Source organism: Protomyctophum bolini (assembly GCF_963924005.1).
Source record: "Protomyctophum bolini genome assembly, chromosome: 16".
NCBI lineage: Eukaryota > Metazoa > Chordata > Actinopteri > Myctophiformes > Myctophidae > Protomyctophum > Protomyctophum bolini.
The window spans coordinates 23,314,675-23,337,539 of NC_137877.1; the positions used below are offsets into that span (position 1 = coordinate 23,314,675).

General features: G+C 41.7%; 1 protein-coding gene across 2 annotated transcripts in view; it reads left to right on the top strand.

Annotated features, from left to right (window-relative positions):
* acvr2aa (activin A receptor type 2Aa) overlaps positions 1–19,878 on the top strand; it is a 76,592-nt gene extending 56,714 nt beyond the window's left edge. The window contains exons 9-11 of one of the 2 annotated variants that reach the window (XM_080785781.1): positions 10,622–10,790; positions 12,437–12,567; positions 14,129–19,878. In XM_080785781.1, the coding sequence (XP_080641907.1) occupies positions 10,622–10,790; positions 12,437–12,567; positions 14,129–14,323 (495 nt within the window). In that variant the 3' untranslated portion in view covers positions 14,324–19,878. The remainder of the gene's footprint in view (positions 1–10,621; positions 10,791–12,436; positions 12,568–14,128) is intronic. The other variant, XM_080785782.1, reaches the window with a different exon arrangement.
* Positions 19,879–22,865: the final 2,987 nt, after the last annotated feature.

Here is a 22,865-nt window from a genome sequence, read left to right on the forward strand (position 1 = left end):
TGGATGCATCTAAGCATTAACATTTCAATGGCCGAGGGTCGTTAGAGTCTATTGTTCCGTGTTGTAGTTATCGCACGTCTAATGGTTAGACGTGTGACAACAATGACGCAACAATAATAAGCCTGCAGCCCAGTAGCTATAATATTGCTTAAGGGGGAGAGTTAGTGTGCCGCCTGATTTGACAGAAAGTAACACTATAACTTAATTTCAGTCAAATTACGGGGAGCACTTGGACACATCAAGCGGAGCACCAAAGCTCCGCGACACACAGGTTGGGAAACACTGGCATAGATAGTCAGGGTCTGTCTGCCTGCCTGCCAAATTACAATATTTGCCTCTGAGATGTGGAGTAGAAGCAAAAGCACTGGAAATCGGCAATACTTTAGGCTCTTTGGATGCAAGAGAGTATTTTAATTTGTATTTAATTTTACAGTTCATATTACCCCACCCCCCACGGCGCATTCAACACCTTTAGCTGTGTCCCAAACAATGGTGCCTGTTATTCACTTCAAACTGTGCTCTCCTGTGTTTTTTTTCCTGTGTGTTCACTGAGTCTATATCGAGTTAAAGTTTTCCTTAGTTTTGGGTCAGTTACTGTGCTCAAGTATTCTACTAATGTGTATTCCCTGTTTAGAGCTAAATAGCATTCCATTTTGCTCTGGTTTTGAGTAGATCTGTTCCAGTGTGTGAGATAGCTTTCTTTTTGTTTTCTTATGATTTGGTGTAGCAAATTCAGATTTAAGCTCAGTCTTTGAACAATCTGTTCTGAGGACCCCCTGTTTTTTTCATATGCCATCTGAATTAATTAAAAGCAGGCTCTGTACAGCTTTTAGCAGTATTTGACTATCTCTCCCCAGAGTCCCCACAATGTCTAGCCAAACAGGTTATGTTAATTGTATACAGTAGTCAGCCTACTACAGAGGCTACTGAGAGAGAGAGAGAGAGAGAGAGTAATTTTTTTTAGGGTTTTCAGGAAGGAAAAAAACTGATAGGCCTAAATAGGATTAAACCTTATACTTGTTTTATTACTCTTAAACAGATACAGGCTTTGAGAAAGCATATTCAAAGAGCCTAGTGACAATCAGGGGTAAATATAAACTGTTACTGACTTACTCCTGATGACATCACAAAACCATTGAAAAAATCCTATTTTGGCATGCATGGTAAACCTATTAATTTAAGTTTTTATATTTAAATGATATTAAGAAAGTCACTCACCATTCCACAGTGGTGGAAAGTAAGTGCATTTACTTAAGTACTGTACAATTTTGAGGCATTTGTACTTTACTTTAGTATTCATGAATTCCAATACTTCTACTTCTACTCCACTACATCTCAGAGGCAAATACTGTACTTGTACGCCAAAAAAATGCATTAACCACTTCCTCAGTATAGTAGACTATTTGAAAATAGCGGATCTACAAGCTCACAATATGTCGTCATTTGCCACATTATGAGCTTGTAGATCATGCAAAGTAGCCAGTGAGGGATATGGTGTGAAGCTCTTTCCAACACGTGGTGATGATGACAGTAACTCAGGTCGTCTCGTTGAGTGCATTTAAAAATGTTTTATTTTGCTTGCAGGGGTGGATAAGGCATGACATAAACCGGGTACTTAAACTTTAACTTAAACAATACCTCGTGATGCAAAATAAACAAAGGATAACTCAAAACAACTGAAAACAAACAAAACACGCACGTTTTAAAAACGGTGTGGCTTCCCTGTGACGTTTCCCAAAATCCCTCCTGCCGTGCACCTGTGACGCATACAAGTAGGCTGTGCCTGTGATTGACTGAGCCCGCCTCTGCCCAGGTTGTCATAGCAACTTCACAAGAAATTAACCACAAATAAAATCATCAAATTGGCTACAACATAGCCTATAGTGCTGGTTTGCAATAGTAACTAAAGTTTTAAAATCTGTGTTTTGTACTATACAATTGTATGTATAAGTACAGAACAAAGAAGGTTAGTTTTATCTTTGTTGAAGAGGCTGAGAAATTATGTTTTAGTTTATTTTAAGCCAGTGTAAAATTTTTGTTGTCTAAGACTAGATAGTTTAATTGCCTAGGCAGGCCTAAAGTTCAATGGATTGTTGTGAATTTGCTACTAAAAGTAACACTAAGAGGTGCCTGCATGGTGGGGGTGGGGAAATGTTTTCACACCTCACAGACCGGGCATATAGGGGGGGGGGGGGTTGAGAGAGTGACTGTGAGACCCCAAAGCAGTAACACACACACACACACACACACACACACACACACACACACACACACACACACACACACACACATAATGTGTGTTGTGGAAATGTAGATCTGCTGTTGACAATAAAGGATAAAAAAACTTCCTCTGTCTCTCAGAATCAGAAGCTGTTACATCAGTTTTACAAGTAAAAAAAAAGGAAGGAGATTAAGGCAGGAAATAGAGTTTGAGTGCAATGTAAACGTACATTTTCTCATGCTGATAAAGCTCCTTTGAATTTAATTTAATTTAGATTTTCTGTCTCATTTCAAGTTTTCAAATATATAAAAATATTTTGAAAATAGCAGATCCACAAGCTCACACGCTATTTGGCCAAATTGTGTATAGTTGTTAATGTGTATTTTATTTACTTCTACTCCACTACATCTCAGAGGCAAATATTGTATTTGTACGCCACTACATTTATTTGCAAACTTTAGTTAATGTACAGTTAATGTACAGTTAACCCCCAGTCCACAGAACAGGGGGTCCTCAGAACAGGGGGTATGATGTAACTAAATATATAATTATATAAAAAAAGTGGGCAGAAGCGTGTTTACCAAAAGTACAAAAAGTGTTTCATTGCAAACATTTCATCAATAATCATCAACACAATATTCAGATTAAAGAGATATGCCAGGGACCCCCACCCGAAGAGACACGCAGGGACCCCCACCCGAAGAGACACGCCAGGGACCCCCCACCCGAAGAGACACGCCAGGGACCCCCACCCGAAGAGACACGCAGGGATCCCCCACCCGAAGAGACACGCCAGGGACCCCCACCCGAAGAGACACGACAGGGACCCCCACCCGAAGAGACACACCAAGGACCCCCACCCGAAGAGACACGCCAAGGACCCCCCACCCGAAGAGACACGACAGGGACCCCCACCCGAAGAGACACGACAGGGACCCCCACCCGAAGAGACACGCCAAGGACCCCCCACCCGAAGAGACACGACAGGGACCCCCACCCGAAGAGACACGACAGGGACCCCCACCCGAAGAGACACGCCAAGGACCCCCCACCCGAAGAGACACGACAGGGACCCCCACCCGAAGAGACACGCCAGGGACCCCCCCTCCATAGACTAATGGCTATAGCTGTAAAAACCTTCTCTTATGGGGGTCCCTGGCATATCCTCTCAAATGGGGGTCCCTGGCACATCCCCCCAAATGGGGGTCCCCGGCACATCCCCCCAAACGAGGGTCCCTGGCACATCCCTTCAAATTTTCATTAAATTTGCAAGCTGTATAGTTGGGTGGGGGGGGTACCCCCCACCCGAAGAGACACGACAGGGACCCCCACCCGAAGAGACACGCCAGGGACCCCCCCTCCACTAATGCATGTCAAACTGGGGGTCCTTGAAATTAAACGGGTTGAGAGTCACTGCTATAGCTGTAAAAACCTTCTCTTATGGGGTCCCTGGCATATCCTCTCAAATGGGGGGTCCCTGGCACATCCCTTCAAATTTTCATTAAATTTGCAAGCTGAATACTGCACTGGCCTCTGTCCTACTACCCTACTGCCACCTACTGTCTGTTTATTATATTACACAGTAGGTGAAAAGAAAACTCCCCTTAAGACTAAACCACACCCATAAGAGGTGTGACTTCCATAGGTACCCAGGTACTTTTAAATACCTAGAGGTAACTATGGGTACTGGGCTGGCATAAACGAATGGAACCCCACTGTAGCATGTCAACACTGTAGGGCTGGTAAAGTCTACAGTAATAATAGATATCATTGCTGTCGGGCAGAAACTTCATCTGCATATTTTAAACTTAAAAAAAATAATATATATATATATATATATATATATATATATATATTATATATATTTTGTAAATTAATTTGAATCCTGAAAAGTAACAGTTTTGGACATAATATGAGGTTTCCACCCGGTAGACAATATTTTATTTTATTTTAAGATTAAACAGCTTTTGAATTGGTCAAACTAGCAACTAGAATAGTTGTTCTTCCCTAACTGGTTGGTTGTATGCATGTAGAACAGCCAACCAGTTTCATTACTTTTGGTGGATTAATGGTCTTTTCTTTTTTTTTCTTTTTTTTCTCTTTCTTTAAAAGCCCTTGAATTGTCACTTCACTGTCAAATCATGCAGAGACCCCCCTGGGGGTTGCGAGCCGCAGGTTGAGACACACTGGTTTATATCACAAAGGCCCGCATCGACTTAGTAGCTCACGCTGCCTATAGTCCTTATCGAAAGGAAAGCACGGCTCGTATGTCATTCAGTTTATCTCAGTCTGCCCAGTACAGGGACTGTATGGAACATATACCATTTGATCCATGTGAAGGTCAAACCTTTTCGGAACCTTGTTTAGTCGTGTGTGTGCGTGTGTGTGTGTGTGTGTGTGTGTGTGTTGAGCAGATTTACATAAATGAAATGTGTCTGTAACAACATTTTTGACTTAAGATAATGAATGTTATAGGAAAAATAAAATAAAAAAGTAACTCATACATACACCTGCAACCTTGTTCTTTCCTTTAACCACATGAACTCTATTCTGGGCATGTCATAATAGGCAGACATTCAGTGAAAATAGCAGAACTACAAGCCCACGACACATTGTGTTATACACATTGTGTCAGCAAAGCGATTCGGTGTAGAGAGAAAAGAAACCCGGCCCAAGGATAGCGCCTGCCTTGGGGGACCCTGGTCACGTTTATAGGGTAGTTAACCCTGACCTGTGGATATTTCTCTAAATCCCATTACACTATCAGGGGATTTTACAACATAAGTACACTCACTGCAAAGTCGAAAATAAAATTTAAATTAAACTTTTCCAGCTACAATGAGGTGCCTTCTTCCTAACCTCCAACATAACCTGTCTTGCCCGATTCATCCCAAAAGCTTCCATAGATATACACTATGTATTAAAGACTAAATCCGCTGACCAATGGATAGCATGTCTTGGTTTATAAAGCGTCACTCATGTATGAATTATTAAGCACGTTTGCATAGAACCCTTGAACAGTTTGACGTTTGTGAAATGAGTTCTAGCCGGTCTTCGGGGAGTGGGATATTTTCTTGCAACCCATACAAATTGGCCCGCGACCCAAACATGGGTACCAAAACTGTTTAGGGAAAACGGTGCGCTAGGGTTCATGTGGTTACGTACAGTGAATTCTCTACCGGGTGTGCAGAAGTCATCTCTCTATGATTATTATTATTTCAAAACATACATTCTAAAACGGTTAGTCCAAATAGTAAATACTTGATTGTGATTGGCTCATTTCCGCTGAAAATCTCAAAATAATCCACACCATTAATCACTTTATATCATTCCCAGCTGTGTTACATTGATCCCACAACTCTGTAGCTGAACTGGGGAAGGGGAGCGCTTGATTGCCTTACAAACCCAGGCCGTGCGGGTGTCTTAAGCATCGCCCGCGCTCATATGACTGTCAATGTGTGGCTCCGGGCGGCCTCGTAAAGAGGCGCCTCCTATTCCCCCATCACAGAGAATGGCAGAGTAGAAACAAGGAATTGTGTAGCTACTTTTGTGAATTTGATAGTTTTATGAGGTTAATATTGCTATATGTTTGTAACCGTTTTAGAAAAGCAATAAGCCACGCGAGGTCCCAGTTTACTGTATATTTTATAATGGCTGAGTAGGGTTGGAGACACTCCGCTACGCGTCGTGTCTCACCACGCCTCTCAGCCATTATAAAATACACGGTAACCTGAGACCTCTTTGTGAGCTTGGAGATCGGCTATTTTGAAATGGCCAAAATGTGATATAGGCTGAAATGGTTAATAAAGCAATAAGCCACAAGAGGCTTATTGCTTTATTAACCACTTCAGCCTATATAATATTTTGATATATTTCAAAACAGCCGATCTCCAAGCTCACAATGCGTTGCGACTTGCGACGCATTGTGAGCTTGTATTTTTTTTATACATCTATTTATACAAGTGAGAAGTGGTACCCATACTCATTCTTTGTGCTCTATCTCCGACCGAACCACACTTTTACCACACATCTCTATATGCAAAATAAATTCGCCACGCTCCCCGAACTGACATAGGCTATTTTTTTGCCGTTCAAGTGTCTTATTTACTCTGCAAATATTACTTTTATGAAACACGCTGTTATTGCTCAACGTCAACAGCCTACGTCACAATCGTCATGTTGGCGTCTACCAAAATCGTCATGTTGGCGTCTACTACGCCAACTACGTTCACTTAATGGGGCCAGTCTTTCACAGTGACACACATGTTACATGAACCACGCGCCCGGGATGGTTTCTACCCCTCAATGTCGTATTTGCTGCGCCCTTCTAATGCTGCGCCCTTGCCACAACACGCGAGAAACAAGGAATTTAACCACGCCACTTGCATACACTGCAACTCGCTTACAATTCGCAAACCTGGCAACACTGCCCTCTCTTACCAGCCCCGCCCCCACACTAGCTTGACTATGTCATCTCGCGCAGCACAGAATCTGATCTCGCGCAGGACATTGATGAGAGACAGAAGGAACAGGAGAGATTATACGATCGCTATTTCGCTTATTCCATCTAAATCTCTTTATTTACAACATAAATGACTCGACGATTCCCTTAGTTACATCAACATTGTTCTTTGGCATTAATCGGATTGTGCCAAAATATCACCCTTACACCGATCACTTTGCCTATTTTCGCCACACAGCCAATTTACTTCCGCGAGCGGCCGGGCCATTCCGCCCATGCGAATGCATGGAGAAAAAAAAGAGACGAAAATCCAGCTGTATCGGAGCAGTGCCACACACACACACACAGTCAGTCACACACACACACACACACAGAGAGGAGTTGACAAGTGAGAGAACGAGACGGCTGTTGCGTTTCACCATGGCCAGTGCTGTTGTAGACAGCGACGACGATGATACACGGAAATAAGTGTGGAAAAGAAAACGAGTGCCGTATCCCAAAGGCAACACGTCAAATATGGGCCAGCTTCTTAGCAGACATCACAAAGACATCGATCTGTCCAACGACGATGGTACAAAGACAACAACACAGCCAACTATATTCTTATAGAGAAAAGCTCTCAGCTAATTCGCCCCGTGCAAAACAATTAACGCACGGAGTTGCGGTCTGCATAGCTGCAGACATGCGACCACTATCAGTGGTGGAAAACGCTGGCTTTCAATATTTAATGAGAGTTGCAGAACAGCAGAACCACGTTACAAAATGCCATGCAGGTCACACATGTTTTCACTCCTAAAATGTATAAAACTAATAATACATGTGAAACGTTGCCCGTTAAAATCGTTTTGTGTAAAAGATCGTCAAATATATGGCCGTTAGTACTGTTAATTCAACATCCGGTGAGGGGAGGATACGGATTGTGTATGGAAATCAACGCATACAGTGGGTGGGCTTTAGACCGGATGTAAGCCACATCCACTAAATGTACACTAAATAGAAATAGTATAAAATACTGCATAAAATGGTGTAGCCTACTGCAGCTATTTATAAACAGGTAGTGTATAAGTGAAATTGAACACTTACATTAGTATTTAATACTTGATTTACTCTGCAAATATTACTTTTATGAGGTTTTCCTACACGGAACACGGAATCACTGCTGCCCCAACACGGTCACAAACAAGCCCAACAAGCCCACAAACAAGCCCTTTAAACCACGCTACTTACATACACTACAACTCGCTTACAATTCGCAAACCTGGCAACACCCTGCCTCTTACGTCACCAGCTCTGTTCTGTCCGTCGAGCTCACACTCTGTCGCAGCCATCTTGCTTTTCTTTTGGATGGGCGAGTGGACATTTAATGCAAATAAATTAATTATAGGTCCAGCAAGCAAATCATGATGGTCTGTTTGTGCTCTATAGGTCACAATAACATTCCGAAATTAGGTGTTGTGTTTTGTATGACATTTTCCCCAGTAGTAGTTGCATATCTATCTCAGCTTTTGCCTGATAGCACACATGCTAACGTCAGCAGCATTTCATGACAGGTTGCCATAGCAACATACAGTGTGCGCAGACCTAACATGAGTTGCTTACAACAGAAACACACGGCCTTTTAACCACGCTACTTACACACAACAGGTCGGGAGTTATTAAACCGAACGTGGACGCTGTTTCAGTGTTACACTTGCTGCGCATATCGGATTAATTGTAACGCCATGCATGATCAATGTAACAACGCTAAAAAACAACATTAAACATATCGTTTTCAGCTTAAAGCAATTATATTTCATTGAAGCAACTCCTTAGCATTGTTTTCATACCATGGATGTGATACGAAAATGTATCAAACATAAGGGAAATATTAAATAGTATCGGGTGTACCAGTTTGGCCATTTCTTTTTTTTCAATGGGGCAATACATTGATTAAACAAACGTTTGATTGATTGAGTTGTACAATGTTATACAACCCTAAACAAATTTTAGAATACACTACACAATACAATACAATTTTAGAACATATTTTGCACGTTTCATTTTTTTACTCAGAGATCCGTTTAGCTACACATGTAATATTTTCAGGCAACGGACCTACACATGTCAGCTACCATAAACCACTTCAAGTCATTAGGACGAAATAACTGACAGGAGTGACGGTGCTGTGCTGTGAGTAAACTAATAGGGGAGAGCCGCCAAGGATGTAACATTTTGCACGTTTCATTTTTTTACTCAGAGATCCGTTTAGCTACACATGTAATATTTTCAGGCAACGGACCTACACATGTCAGCTACCATAAACCACTTCAAGTTATTTTTTTGATAAAACAGGTCGGGAGTTATTAAACCGAACGTGGACGCTGTTTCAGTGTTACATTTGCTGCGCATATCGGATTAATTGTAACGGCATGCATGATAAATGTAACAACGCTAAAAAACACTATTAAACATATCGTTTTCAGCTTAAAGCAATTATATTTCATTGAAGCAACTCCTTAGCATTGTTTTCATACCATGGATGTGATAAGAAAATGTATCAAACATAAGGGAAATATGAAATAGTATCGGGTGTACCAGTTTGGGCTTTTCTTTTTTTTCAATGGGGCAATACATTGATTAAACAAAAGTTTGATTGATTGAGTTGTACAATGTTATACAACCCTAAACTAATTTTAGAATACACTACACAATACAATACAAATTTAGAACATATAATATAGGCCAATATGTCAAATATGTAAATATTACATACAATGGCATTGAATGGAAGCGGACCATTTGTAACACATGTTACAAATGACCCGCTTTTGCACGTTTTCTTTGCCGTTGCTTACAGACCAGAATGAACGTGAATTCCGTCTAAACACGATGCAAACTAATGAAGAACATAAGCATGAAGACATCCATGTGGATTTTTATTCACCAAAACCAAAGAAAAAAAATGCAGCACACATATACTCCAGGTGTAAAATTATACGCATTTTGAAAAAAGTCAGATTTTCGCCAATAACTCCCCGTAGGACACAGGTAAACACTTCAAACTTCCTGGCCATGTAGAGTACGTTGCTGCACACATACTGACGCGATGGCGTCATGGTGGCGTTGACCAATCAAGAGATAACGTCCATGTTACAACCGTGAAGCGTTACAACCTTGGCGGCTCTCCCCTACATTTGTTACTAACATTAGGTTGTGGCAACGTAGAAACGTGGCGAGCAGATAGTGTGTTTTGGACAAACAGGCTAGGTATTGGTGTTGATTTGAGTCAACTGGACAAACAGCGTGGTGTTGTTTTGTGTCTGTGTTTGTGTTGGAGCGCCTCAGTGTGGCCGTACAGGTCATGTGCAACCTCTTCCACAGAGAGATGGAGACACTAAATCTCAGCTGGACAAACATGTTTGCATGCATGCATCGCTGCCTTGCATGCTGTGTGCTAGGCCTACTGTTGAGTCTGTCACTTACTTTGACTGATTTATGGCATTGTCTTTCTGTTAAAATCCAACTATGTTAATTTAAGAACTCTGGGCATATAGGTCATTGTTTATTCACTGTGCACACGTGTAGCCTATTGTATGTCAGACTGTATGTGTGTCCCACAGTCACAATCCTTTAGTAATTAGGCTGTGGAAATATTCAGGACAAAACAATGGTACATTTCCAATAACCCATCCGTTACTACATGTGGAGTCAACTCCCGCCATTTATTTCTTCCCATAGTGCGTGGCGAAGTAGCTCTGGGATGAGTGCGCGCGTAGCGCGCACGAAATTCTAGTTTCATACATTTAAAAACTTGTGTTAAATTCTGCCTAGCGAATGCTTTTACTTTTGGTACTAAAAAAATTATTCCAGACTTTAACTTGTAACAGAGTATTTCTACATTGCAGTACTGATACTTTAACTTAAGTAAAACATGTGAGTACTTTTTCCGCCACTGGTAGGTTTCTAAAACGTCCCTCCCTCTGCGCCAGGTGGGGACCAGGAGGTACATGGCCCCCGAGGTCCTGGAGGGAGCCATCAACTTCCAGCGGGACGCCTTCCTGAGGATAGACATGTACGCCCTCGGCCTGGTGCTGTGGGAGCTGGCCTCGCGCTGCAAGGCTGCAGATGGTACGTGAAGTGAAAGGAGAAAGGAGTTAGGTGTGGTCTGATGACAAAAGGGGACACACACAGTGCCAGTCAGTCACACCAGCCGGGGGGGAGCAAGGCACAGGAAATTGCCTTCTGGTAATATGCGTAACGTTGGCTTCGTTCCAGCGCGTGTTAACCGGTAGTGCAATAGTACAATCAATGGGCTGACGGTACATTACAGTACATGTACTGTATGCGACAGACCGACAAAGGAAGCCATGAGTGAGCACTGAGCAGTGTACTATAGTTAACAGTGGCTTTATTTATTAATATCGTTGCTGACGGGAAGAAACCTCTTATCTCCATATTTTAACTTTTTGAGATTTTTGGTAAAAGAACGTCCTGCTTGATCATACTACAGTGTCACACAAAAGAACGTCCTGCTTGATCATACTACAGTGTCACACAAAAGAACGTCCTGCTTGATGATACTACAGTGTCACACAAAAGAACGTCCTGCTTGATCATACTACAGTGTCACACAAAAGCAGCAGATCCGCAAGGTCGAAATTCGGCTTGTCGATCTGCTACTTTTTCTACTAGAATTTGAATCCTGAAAAGTAACCTGACAGACGATATAGTAATCACAGAGCTTATTTGTATATTTATATAAAATTAGCCACACAGAGGAGAGGTCATGAAATGAAATATATTGCGTTCATTCCATATCAATAGTGGGTGTCTGTGCATAGTCTGCATACTGTACATGTGATGTGTGCGCTTTGTGTCCTGCATGTTCTAGTCTGGGATGCAAGAAAAAAAAACATGCTTTTTTCCATTATTCTGATCACAGAGCGCAGCACTGCCCTGCATTGATCCAATCTGTCTGGATCTATTCAGCAGTATTGAGCGGACCTGGCTTTGGGACTGCCCCACCAGCTCTTTTGCCTTTAGCACAGAACACGCCTGCCCATACTTAACAGCATAGGGGTGGGTTACATGCCAGCATGGCCCTGCCCGTATCTGCCAGACCAAATCATCTGAATGTAAAATGTACATTCTATACTTTAATTTCTATGCCCCTGCCTGACCTGTGTCAGTACATTGGAGCAGTTCAGTGACAGAACCATCAGTGGTGTGATATCATTTATGTTTCCTAAAACAGCTGTTCCTTATATTGCTACTGTCGGGGGCAGTGGCAATATATATATATATATATATATATATATATATATATATATATATATATATATATATATACTTTATAGCCTTACTTTTCAGGAACTGTAAAAAAAGAACCTGTGTTCCAACGCATGAATTATTTAGTCAGAAGCTCTTGTTAAAGCTGTGCCATGTAACTTTCCTCTTCTACCCCGGATTTGAACCCGGTTTCCTGCGACATTTTAACCATTGAGCTAATTAATAGAGCCTGCCTGCTTTCGTGTCAGATCCTGTGTCTACAGTAGGTGACGTAGGTATGAAAAAAGTGTGGTTCTGATTCTGGTTAAATATTCTTGGCAGTGAATGAGTTTTAATGATATGGCCAAAATATCAATTGATCGTGAACAGATAATTGTATAACATTATCAATGATTGATACTGTAGATAGATGGATAGATGGATAATTGATTTAATCTGTTGGTTTGATTTAACTGTTGGACATGTGTGTTTAACATCTCCTCCAGGCCCATTGGATGAGTACATGCTGCCGTTTGAGGAGGAGGTTGGCCAGCATCCCTCCCTGGAGGACATGCAGGAGGTGGTGGTGCACAAGAAGCTGAGGCCCATACTCAGGGAGTGCTGGCAGAAACACTCGGTGAGTCCCCACCGCCGTGTCAAGCACTGATAGTCAGATTTTATGTCAATGACCTCCAAATGTGTGTATGTGGCCGGGGACCCCCCCCCCATCTAGATAAATAGGTTTGTGCCATGCACCTCCAGAAACAACGATTTGGGTGAGAAATGTTTTAATGTATAAGAAATCTATTATGAATCTATATCTACTATTTTTGAATAGCCAAATGATAAAATCCTGGGGGTCCCCGGACCCCATCCAACAACACGTTGTCCACTACGAAAAAGGAGGTAAAAATAGCGCTTGAGAACCACTGATATATATAGTGGTTTAAAAGAAGAACACGGAAAACACCCTGAAACGTATCATACAGCCACGCTGAACTGTTGGCCTACAATGCGTCGTATCAAATTAGTGTCCCTCTCACTGTCTCTCTCTCACTCGTCTCCCTCTCTGTCTCTCAAATGTGGCATTCCCGTTGCTTCCCTTTACTGTCATGTTGTTTGTGTTCTCCTGACCAGGGGTCTAAAATACTGGTCTGAATCTGTCTTGTCTGTAGAGCATCCTATTCCTAACTGACCAGGGGTCTTAAGTAGTAGTCTGAACCTGTCTGTCTAACTGCAACAAGCCCCCAAGCAGCAGACCGCTATCGATCGTAGACTGATACCGTCTCGTGCGGCCAGTTCCCCCACAGCCCCCACCCAGTCGAAGAAGATAGCAGGCATTTCTGTCTGAAATTGGTGCTGAGTGGCCTTCTTCGCACTGTTTTTGCACTATCAGTGTCTCCATCGTATCTGTTTTCCAGGCCGCATTGAGCCACTTCCTCCCCTGCGGTGTCTGTAACGGCGGATTATCTTTGCTAATGGTGTCTGCTCTCTGGCCCCGTCACTGTGCCCTGTGGAGGAGGCCATGCACCGTCATGTCCTTGTTAAATTAACATTTTATGAAATGATTAGAAAATCTTTTTTCATTTTTTTGTGTGGGTTTTTTCCATTAAAAAAAGTTTATAAAATAACCATGGCCATTTATGCCGTAGTGGACATGGTACTCAAGCCCACAGTACTTGAGTCAAAGTATAGATACTCCTGGTCAAGTATTACTCAACAAAAATTTGTACTGTTTAGAAAGTAGTGGAGTGCTACTTAAAATAAATAAATATATAATAGTATTCAAAAGTACAAATTACATTTTCGGATTGATATCGATGGATTGCTGTATTAAAATGTAGACATCCCCCCCCCCCCCCCCCCCCCCAAAAAAATATGAAAAGGTTTAACAGTAAGGTAAGAAAGAAATCTATAATAGCTCATGACAAGCTACTACTCATACTATGTTGTGCTGTACTGTCTGTGAAAGTTATGATGTTCGCTGCTGTTCGCAGCGCTATGAACTGGTTTAACAGGAGCTATGTATCCAGCCGTACAATGCAAGGCAGTTTGATTTGTACAGGCAGTGGCAAACGGAAAGGTCTTTAGTTGTGTTTTAAAATAAATTAAGAGTGGCAGCAGACCTGCAGTTTTCTGGGACTTTGTTCCAGATACGGTATGTGGTGCATAGAACCTTAATTATTTTACTCCCCCAGGGCCTGGCCATGCTGTGCGAGACCATCGAGGAGTGCTGGGACCATGAGGCGGAGGCACGCCTGTCGGCGGGCTGCGTAGAGGAGCGCGTGGTGCAGATGCAACGCCTGGGCAACGTCACGGCGCCCGAGGAGATAGTCACCGTGGTCACCATGGTCACCAACGTGGACTACCCGCCCAAAGAGTCCAGCCTATGACTAGGCTGAGAACCAAAATCACAACGAGACGGACGGGATGCCTCAACAGACTCACTCGTTATCCCCAACCCCCACCCCACCCCTCCACCCTGAGCCACCTCCTCTCCCACACCCCCACCTCCCCTCGAACCCCGTGAGCGGACAGAGCTGAGACTTCGTCCCGTTCGTTGTGTTTTTAATTTTGGTTTTACGTTGTTGTTGTTTTTTCTACCACGTATACCGCCATCCCATTGTACACAAGGTGTACCTGGTGGCGGATCAGGCTGAATCCCGGGGCCCGGATTGGCTGGAAGCTCCCATTGTTCTGGTCCCCTGTAACTGTATGGCTACACGTGTTGTAACTGATGGCTACACGTGTTGTAGCGTATTGCTAGTGTAGCTTATGGCTACACGTGTTGTAGCTTATGGCTACACGTGTTGTAGCGTAGTGCTACTGTAGCGTATGGCTACACGTGTTGTAGCGTATGGCTACACGTGTTGTAGCGTATTGCTACTGTAGCGTATGGCTACACGTGTTGTAGCGTATTGCTAGTGTAGCTTATGGCTACATGTGTGCCTACAAGACATTCAGGAGCCCAAATCCTTGTTTTCCAATCATGGAGGAGAAAACTCTTTTAACGGCACAGAGAAACGACCTCTTTCAAGGTGGACCACGGCTAAGCTAAGCGCCATGACAATGAACTCTGCCCTTTTTAAGGTTGACCCTTAACCCTAAACTAGTTTGCTCCGTTTTTTGTCGAAAGACTTCCTGGAAAGACTACGTCAGACTGTTGGGTTCTTTTCTAAGAAAAAGGAGCCGTGGAGAGAACATACACACTTTCATTTCATTTCAGTATAAACACAAAAAAGGGCAACTCGGTTTTTAGACACATTTGCTGTTTGTTTTTTTTGTCTTTCTATGAATGACTATGTAATGCCAATAAGAAACAGCTTCTGAATGTCTGTGTATCGCTGCTGTATATATATATATATACATATATATACATATATATCAACCGAGAGAGAGAGAGAGAGAGACTAAGAGTGTAATCAAGTTTATTTATCCAGACCTGCCTCGCAGCATTTCTTTCGAAAACTACCATTTATGGGTAAATTCTGTTTGTTTTTTAAAAATAATAATTTTCATTTCATGTTGTGGTTCTGGGGTTCTTTAGCGCAAAGAGTCGAGAGCTGAGTGAGAATGTAATGCATGGTTTTTATTTTGTGAGTAAAACATTTTGGCATAGCTAATGCTAAATGAGCAGGGCTTTCATAGGCAATCTTGGCATGTTTGTATTTATAGTTTTTTAGAAAGATCCTCCCCACACCGCGGTGTCACTGACTTCAAGGTGATACGAGAACTATGCAACATGTCCGCTATTGCCCTCTGATCCTCATTGTTCATTTATCATTGCTGGCGGCGAGTGGAACCATGCGTTCCAGTTTTGCTCATTGACTCCTCTTAAGGTCCTTAACACATCCAGAGTCAGAAGATATTTCACATCAAACTATTAATGTTGGCCCTGCCTCCTTCATAACAGGTCGATGCTCTTATTTTCGTTCTGAAAACCATTGTCAATTCATCATGGTTTACAGTTGCGCTTGTGTCGGGACTACATCTGGTTCCAATTACGCCAAGCAATTACTTCCAATGTGTAAAGGACCTTAAGACCAAAAAGAACCACCTCGAGCAGCGCATCATGGCAAAAAAAAACAAAACCGGAAACGTGTATCCTTCTAACCTCTCTCAACCAGGTATACCTCAGTGTCACATTCTACCAGTAGAGGACTTCCTCGGTATATAACACTAAAACGACCACTACGGAACATTCAGATGACCTGTTTGGTATTGAAGCTTTTTCAAATCACACGGTGTAGGTAGGGGGCGTTGGATGGGGTGACTTTATGAGTATGCCAACATAAAGAAGAAAAGAGAAAAAAGGCCATTCACAAAACAGTGTTTCTGCCTTCTTAGTACAGTAGTTTTCTGTGTTTCCTCGTTGACCCCCTCCCCCATGCTACTTTTAATGTGATTGTGACTGTTGTCGTCCTGAAATTTAGACCCTTTATAATTAAGACAAATCCCTGAGAATATGAATTTCAGAGAGAGAGCGTGAAAAAGAAATTAATGAAAGCACTTCCCCCTTTTTAGGTTTGCGGTGTCCACTGAATATTTACAATGCATGCCTGTTTTTTTTGTTTTATTTTGGGAGGAATTCTTTCCATTTTTGAGCCTCTATTAATACAGGTGGGTCAGTTGTAGAACCCCACCCCCCCCCCCCTTTTTTTAATTCGTTAGGTCTCCCCCCTCTCTGTATGTTCGTATTTAGTTTATTTTTCTTTTGAGGTGTTTCTACCCACACCAGATTTCAAAGACATCTCAGGAAAACGTTCATCCGCTACGGTCCAACTGACTTTGCGACTCGTGCCATAATTTTTTTGACACCTATTACAGTATGTCAAAAAGGGGTGTACGGACATGAAGTTGCTACAGTCAGCGTTGTTTTTTTTTCTGCTGTTGGGTTCAGGGGTTGGAAACGGGCGGATCATGCGTTTGTTTGCCTCTTCAACCACTCTGGGGGACCCTCTTAACCAATCAACCCAATAGAATTGTTCCCCTCTCTTTGGCGTTGTGTCATTTTTACAACTACTACTTAAAAAAAAAAAAAGTATTCAAAAGTCAAGTCTCAGTATCTTTGATAAAGTAGAAAGGTCAAATGCAAGCCAGCCCTCGCATAACTTGAGGGGCTGTAGCATTGTAAAACAAGAAACAACCTGTCAATGACATCTTTTTGGGCTACAGGTCCATCTTGCAAAACGGTTTCCACAACAGTGGCTTCAAACTTCTGTGTGCTTCTCTACCCAGCAAAACTTTATTTTTGTTCTCCTCCACAAAACAGACATTCAGGGATGGAACGCTATGTTTTCTATACTCCGTTTTTAACAGTATGCAATTAAAAGTTGGAGCAAACACTAGACCTGCCAACTTTTTTTTTTACTTCTCTGTAGCGTTTTGTTGCTGCTGCTGTTCAGCTCTTTTGAAAGAAAAAAAGGTTAAATGAACCAGAGCATCCTCTGGCCTTTGGTGCTAATATACCACATGGCCGGTTTGTCAAGCTCTCTGTGTGTGTGTGTGTGTGTGTGTGTGTGTGTGTATGTGTGTGTGTGTGTGTGTGTGTGTGCGCGCACGCTTTTTTAGCACTGATTCTCAACCTGTTGGCCGGCAGGGATATTGAAAGTGGGCCTCAAACCCTCAAATAATTAGCAAAATACTTAAAGATTTTAATGATAGTATAAAAATTAATTATATGTAAAAAAAAAACGTTTTACAGCCTTGAATGAGTTTTCATTGCAATACCGATTGATCCAAGCCAGAACACAATTGATTGGTCATTAAAATATACATGCTCTGAAAATGCACATGGCCTATCTGACAACTTACAAATGGGGCCCTAATCCAGAAAAGGTTGAGAACCACTGAATTAATTAGCAGCACAAGTTTCCGGTTAGAAAATGGCCACAACACCACAGAGTCCTCTGCTTTCCTTTGTTTAGTGTTTTATATTTTTTAAAGAGCTATAGGTTGCTCAGCACAACAACAAAAAGACAGATAATCCTCAGAGCTCTCCCAGTGGAGGTGTGGTGATGAGCAATCGTGTTCAATCCACTGATGCTGTTGTTGGCTCACGTTGCTGTCTGTCCAGAACATTTGTGGACTTGGACGTGAGGCCAAAGATCGTTGTATCTGAGACGCAGGGAGGAGTTAAAACATTATTGCAAACCCGCTGCCATTTTGATATAACTCAGACTTTGTTATCTGTAGCACTACTAACGCTAAAAGAGGACGGTCAACATTATAGGCATTGCTATCCACCTTTTGCTCAACTTTTTTTTTTATGCTGCTGTTGTGCTCTGCAAAAACGCTGTTTCTTCAACCAATCCTCTCCAGAAAATGAAAATATGTCTCGCCATACGAGCGAAAGTTGTCCGTTTGTCACGTAAAAAAATGTGTTCTTTGAAATGGTTTTATGAAAACGCAGCCCAGATTATGTTCTTTCTTTGTTTTCATTGTTTTTTTGTTGTCCTTTTTAATCAATGCCAAACCCCCCCACCACCGCACCTCTCCTCAAGAACATTAGATAACTGGATGGCAAAATGCACAGTATGTACATATGAATGTTGTTTTAGATTGTGATTTTAGCATGAGGTTGTTTTTTATGGTCTTGAGGCAAAAAAAATATCCTTTATAATGTTAATATTAAAAGAAAAAGATTTATGTTGTTTATTTTATGACAATGGTATTTTAAGAAACAAACAAAAACAAAACAAATTGTTTTATTAATTTATGTCCAATAAGGCTCAAAAATGACACTAATTTCCCCTTGTGGAGGAATCAGTGTGGTGTATATATCTGTTTTCCCCCCACACTGGTGAAGTCTTTATTTGTATTTTTGGATGGGTTCATTAGATACCTCAGACATCCGCCTACTGGTGCTCCACCATTCTAATGACATCATCACCCTGGTGCTCCACCATTCTAATGACATCATCACCCCACGTCAATCAGTGTTGAGAGCAGCAGTGTTTTGAACACAACACACACCACCACATCTGACCTGGAAACTCTCACTTATTTCTTTCTTTCTCACATATGCTGACATTATTTGGCTCTTTTCCAGTACAAGAACTTAAGTGAACCATGCCAGTACTGTGAAACACCCACACTACAACTAGGTTTCCAGATAAGGTTCTCAGAACTTTTAATTTGGTCCCCTGCCTGTCCAACACTTTCAAGATTTTTCAAAAATGTTCAATGTACAAGTGGCACGAAGTGATGTGCTGTGAGCTTGTACATCTGCTATTTTTGAATATCCAACGTATACAATATAGATAAAGGCTTTTAAATGATTGTGACGCTGTATTAACAAATTTAGCTGGGGTCCACGTGGAACACCCTCAAGGACCGCTGTGTGTCCCTGGACCACTATTGAGAACCATGCCTGAGTTCTGTGAAACCCAGAACTTGTTCTAAAATAGCAAAAATAGCCAATCTACAAGCTCATAAGGTCTCAGGATATGTTGCCTTGTGAGCTTGTACATATACACATTTTTTCTATTTATTTTTTAATGATGTACCTACCTCCCCAATTCAGGGGGGGGTTTCTGGTTAGAACGGAAATGTAAACGACAACAAACTAAAAACTCACTGAACTATTACGGTTTGAATGGAAGGTTCTGGGTTGTACTTGTAACCCAGGCTTCATAGTGGAAAAGAGCCTGGGAAAAGTAGTTCAGGATGAGACCATTAATACGCCCTGAGGTGTGTGTGTCTGTGTTCTTTCAAAAAGCTGCCCTAACTTTCCCATCAGCAGACCATCAGGCCATCCCCACCAATAGGATAAAGAATGACATCTTTTCCTTTTTTGTTTTTGTTTTGATTATTATTTTCATTTTTTTCAAGTATTTAACAAACTGTTTCAGGGCTTGGTTGGAAGTGATTGTTGAATATTGTACAGAAGACAAAATGTATGCTATCCTCCCCCTCCCCTAAAATAAAGTATAGTGACTGCTCTGCACCGGCGTGATGTTGTCTCTTGGATCTTGTTGGAAGGCCTTGGTTGAATTGTTTGCTGTTCATTAATTTAGCTGACAAGTTAACTCCTGTATCAACTAAACATCAACAGACGTTCTCCAAGTGGTGTCTGGGGACCCCCTGTGAGATGATTGATATTTAGGAACCAACTATGATTGATTACTATGATTGACAGTTAGGAGCCCTAACCACACCAGAGGGTCGCCATGCAACTCCTTGCATCATGCAACTACTTGCAACCATTATTCCCAATGGGAGTTGCATTGGTGTGGTTTGTTTTGTTGCAAGGAGTTACAGCTGGTGTGGTTTGGGCCTTAGAGTTAATTTAATACTAATGATGCTAGTGTCGATTTGGGATCCCAGAGATCAAAATGGTATCAAATGGAGGGTTTGTGGCCTAATGCATATATAGTAGAGTTGTGGGTCCTTGAAGTTAAAATGATTGAGAATCCCTGCCATGGCTGTAACAAATCTTATCTTATCATCTTTTCAAATGGCTAATTTCAGGCTAATATGTGTCAATTTGGGGGTCCTTGACATGAGAAAATGTAAGAACCACTGAAAGGTTTATGTGGAGATGACTTGAACTGGAAAGAGGGGTGAAGGGGATGAAGGGGTTTTGGGTCAAGGGGACGATGAGATGACGGTGAGGGTTAGAGGATGGGATGGGCAACTTTGAAGATGGAGAGGGCCACTATAGTTCCACACTCACTCCAGAGGGCCACATTGCAAATATCAGATCTACAAGGATGTGTCCTGCACTGGTACTGGACCACGATTCGAAGGCAGGGTGTGGTGGAGCGGAACACAATCTTTGGCTTGGGAATCTAATAGCCGATCTGCAAGCTCGTGCAATGCTTCGTGAGCTTGTAAATCGGCTATTATTATTCAAAAATGTACATTCTGGAGGTGTGGTTTTGCCGTTTTGGATGGCTTTATTGATAGGACAGTAGGCTGCCAGGACATGTGGAGAGAGAGAGTGAGATGGGGAGTGACACACAGCAAAGGTCGTCGGGGATCGGGATTCGAACCTGCGACACGCTGTCAGGCTAGGTGCCCGGGCCATTCCATTAGCTGCCCGGGCCTGGATGCCTGCGTTGGCAGAGGAATGGATGCAGCACCTACGCGGAATGAAAGGACTAGAAATGTTCTCAGCAGCACATCATAGCCTGCCTTGAACTTGGCAAAGAGATGATGGAACCAGTAGCGGGTGCAATATAGCGAGGTGGCAATGTGAGAACTATTTAGTATAAAGCATGTAGGCATACTTTAAAGGCCTATTCATAGTCTGGATTTTAGGTGGTGAGGTGACCACCGCTCCGGTGGTGAGCTACTGAGCTGACCACCGGAGCTGAAATAACGTTGAGCAGTGGTGAGTAAATACAGAGAGAAGGGCTGGAGCGGTGGCGGTGGTTTGCTCTTCACCGCGGCTCGTGACGTCATGTTGTAGTTCGGTGGTCACCCCACCACCATAAATCCAGACTATGTATGAGCCTTAACACACCTTATAGACATTTTTACACGTCACAAGAACCATTTTAGCAATGTTTTTGTGAATATCAGTAAGCTAAGAGCAACGCTATCAGTTTATTAATGTAATTAATTATTTTTATTACCACAGTCACTAGTGTCTACCTCCTTCTCCTGCTTGTGTCCTACTTCAGAAAACGGACACATTCCATGATATCATATGAAAGGTGTGGCCTTTCTATTTTCAGAAATGTTCAGAACAGAAGTATAACTGTGAGGCTTCAGCTGTTCAGCTTCCACTGCAGGCCCATTGGTGTGATAAGGTACTATGCATATGCTGTGCAGCTGTGCTCCCTGCAGCTTCCTGTAGATGGTGCATTTAAGCAAGTGTTCGCAAAATCTCAGAATCAGAATCAGCCAAGTGATGGCTAAGTAAAAGTACTGCAATGTATAGACACACACTGTTAGTAAAAGTCTGGTATATCAAAATGTGGTAGGCCTATTCCAAAATTTACTTAAAGTACAAACGTATTGGCATCAAAATATACTTAAAGTCCCAAAAGTAAACATACTCATTATGCACAATGTCCCATTTCACAAGTTATCATAATTATGTCTAAAATCTATAGCCAAAGTTTAAGGCTGAAGTGGTTAATGCAGGTTTTGTAATAATAATCAAAAATATCAAAAGTATCTATATTATAGGCTACTATACTACTACATGATGATGACTATTATTATTATTATTATTATTATTATTATTATTATTATTATTATTATTATTATTATTATTATTATTATTAGTAGTAGTAGTAGTAGTAGTAGTAGTAGTATAGTAGCCTATAGTAGACAAACTTTATTTCCATTTGGTGAGCTTCCTTATAATTGCCACTAGAGTGCACTGTAAGAATTCTATAGATAAAATGAATAACGACTACTGCTAGTCAGAGCCATATATCTAAGGCTCTGCTACTAGTGTATACCTCTTTTTAATGATTGTGGGCTCGCCACAGCGAGCACACACTAGTTATTGCCAGTTTATATTTATTTATTCTTTATTTATTCCGCCACTCCGGCACCTAACTACTTCCACATATTTTATGCTATAGTTCAAACTTCAAACTGTTCAGCTCTTTGCAGTTATTTATGCTTGTATTTGTATTTTTACATTTTACATTTTTATACTTTTTAACTTTTTAACTTTTTTTTTACATTCTTTATAATGAGAGTCGATGGAAGAAAGGTCCCATTTTTCACAGTTACCTTTTTTGAGCTCTTATTACTCCGTCATACTTTCTTTTTTGTATTATTATATTTTTTTATTAAATCAAAGGCTAAAACTAAAAATATCTGCATGGACACTGGTATGATATCCCACCTATTTTGTCTGGATCATGACATACGCTTTTATTTTGAAGTAGTCGTTGTGGTATTTTATGCCTATGCTCCGTAGCCGATCTCCAAGCTCACAACTCGTGGCGCCAGCGACACGTTGTGAGC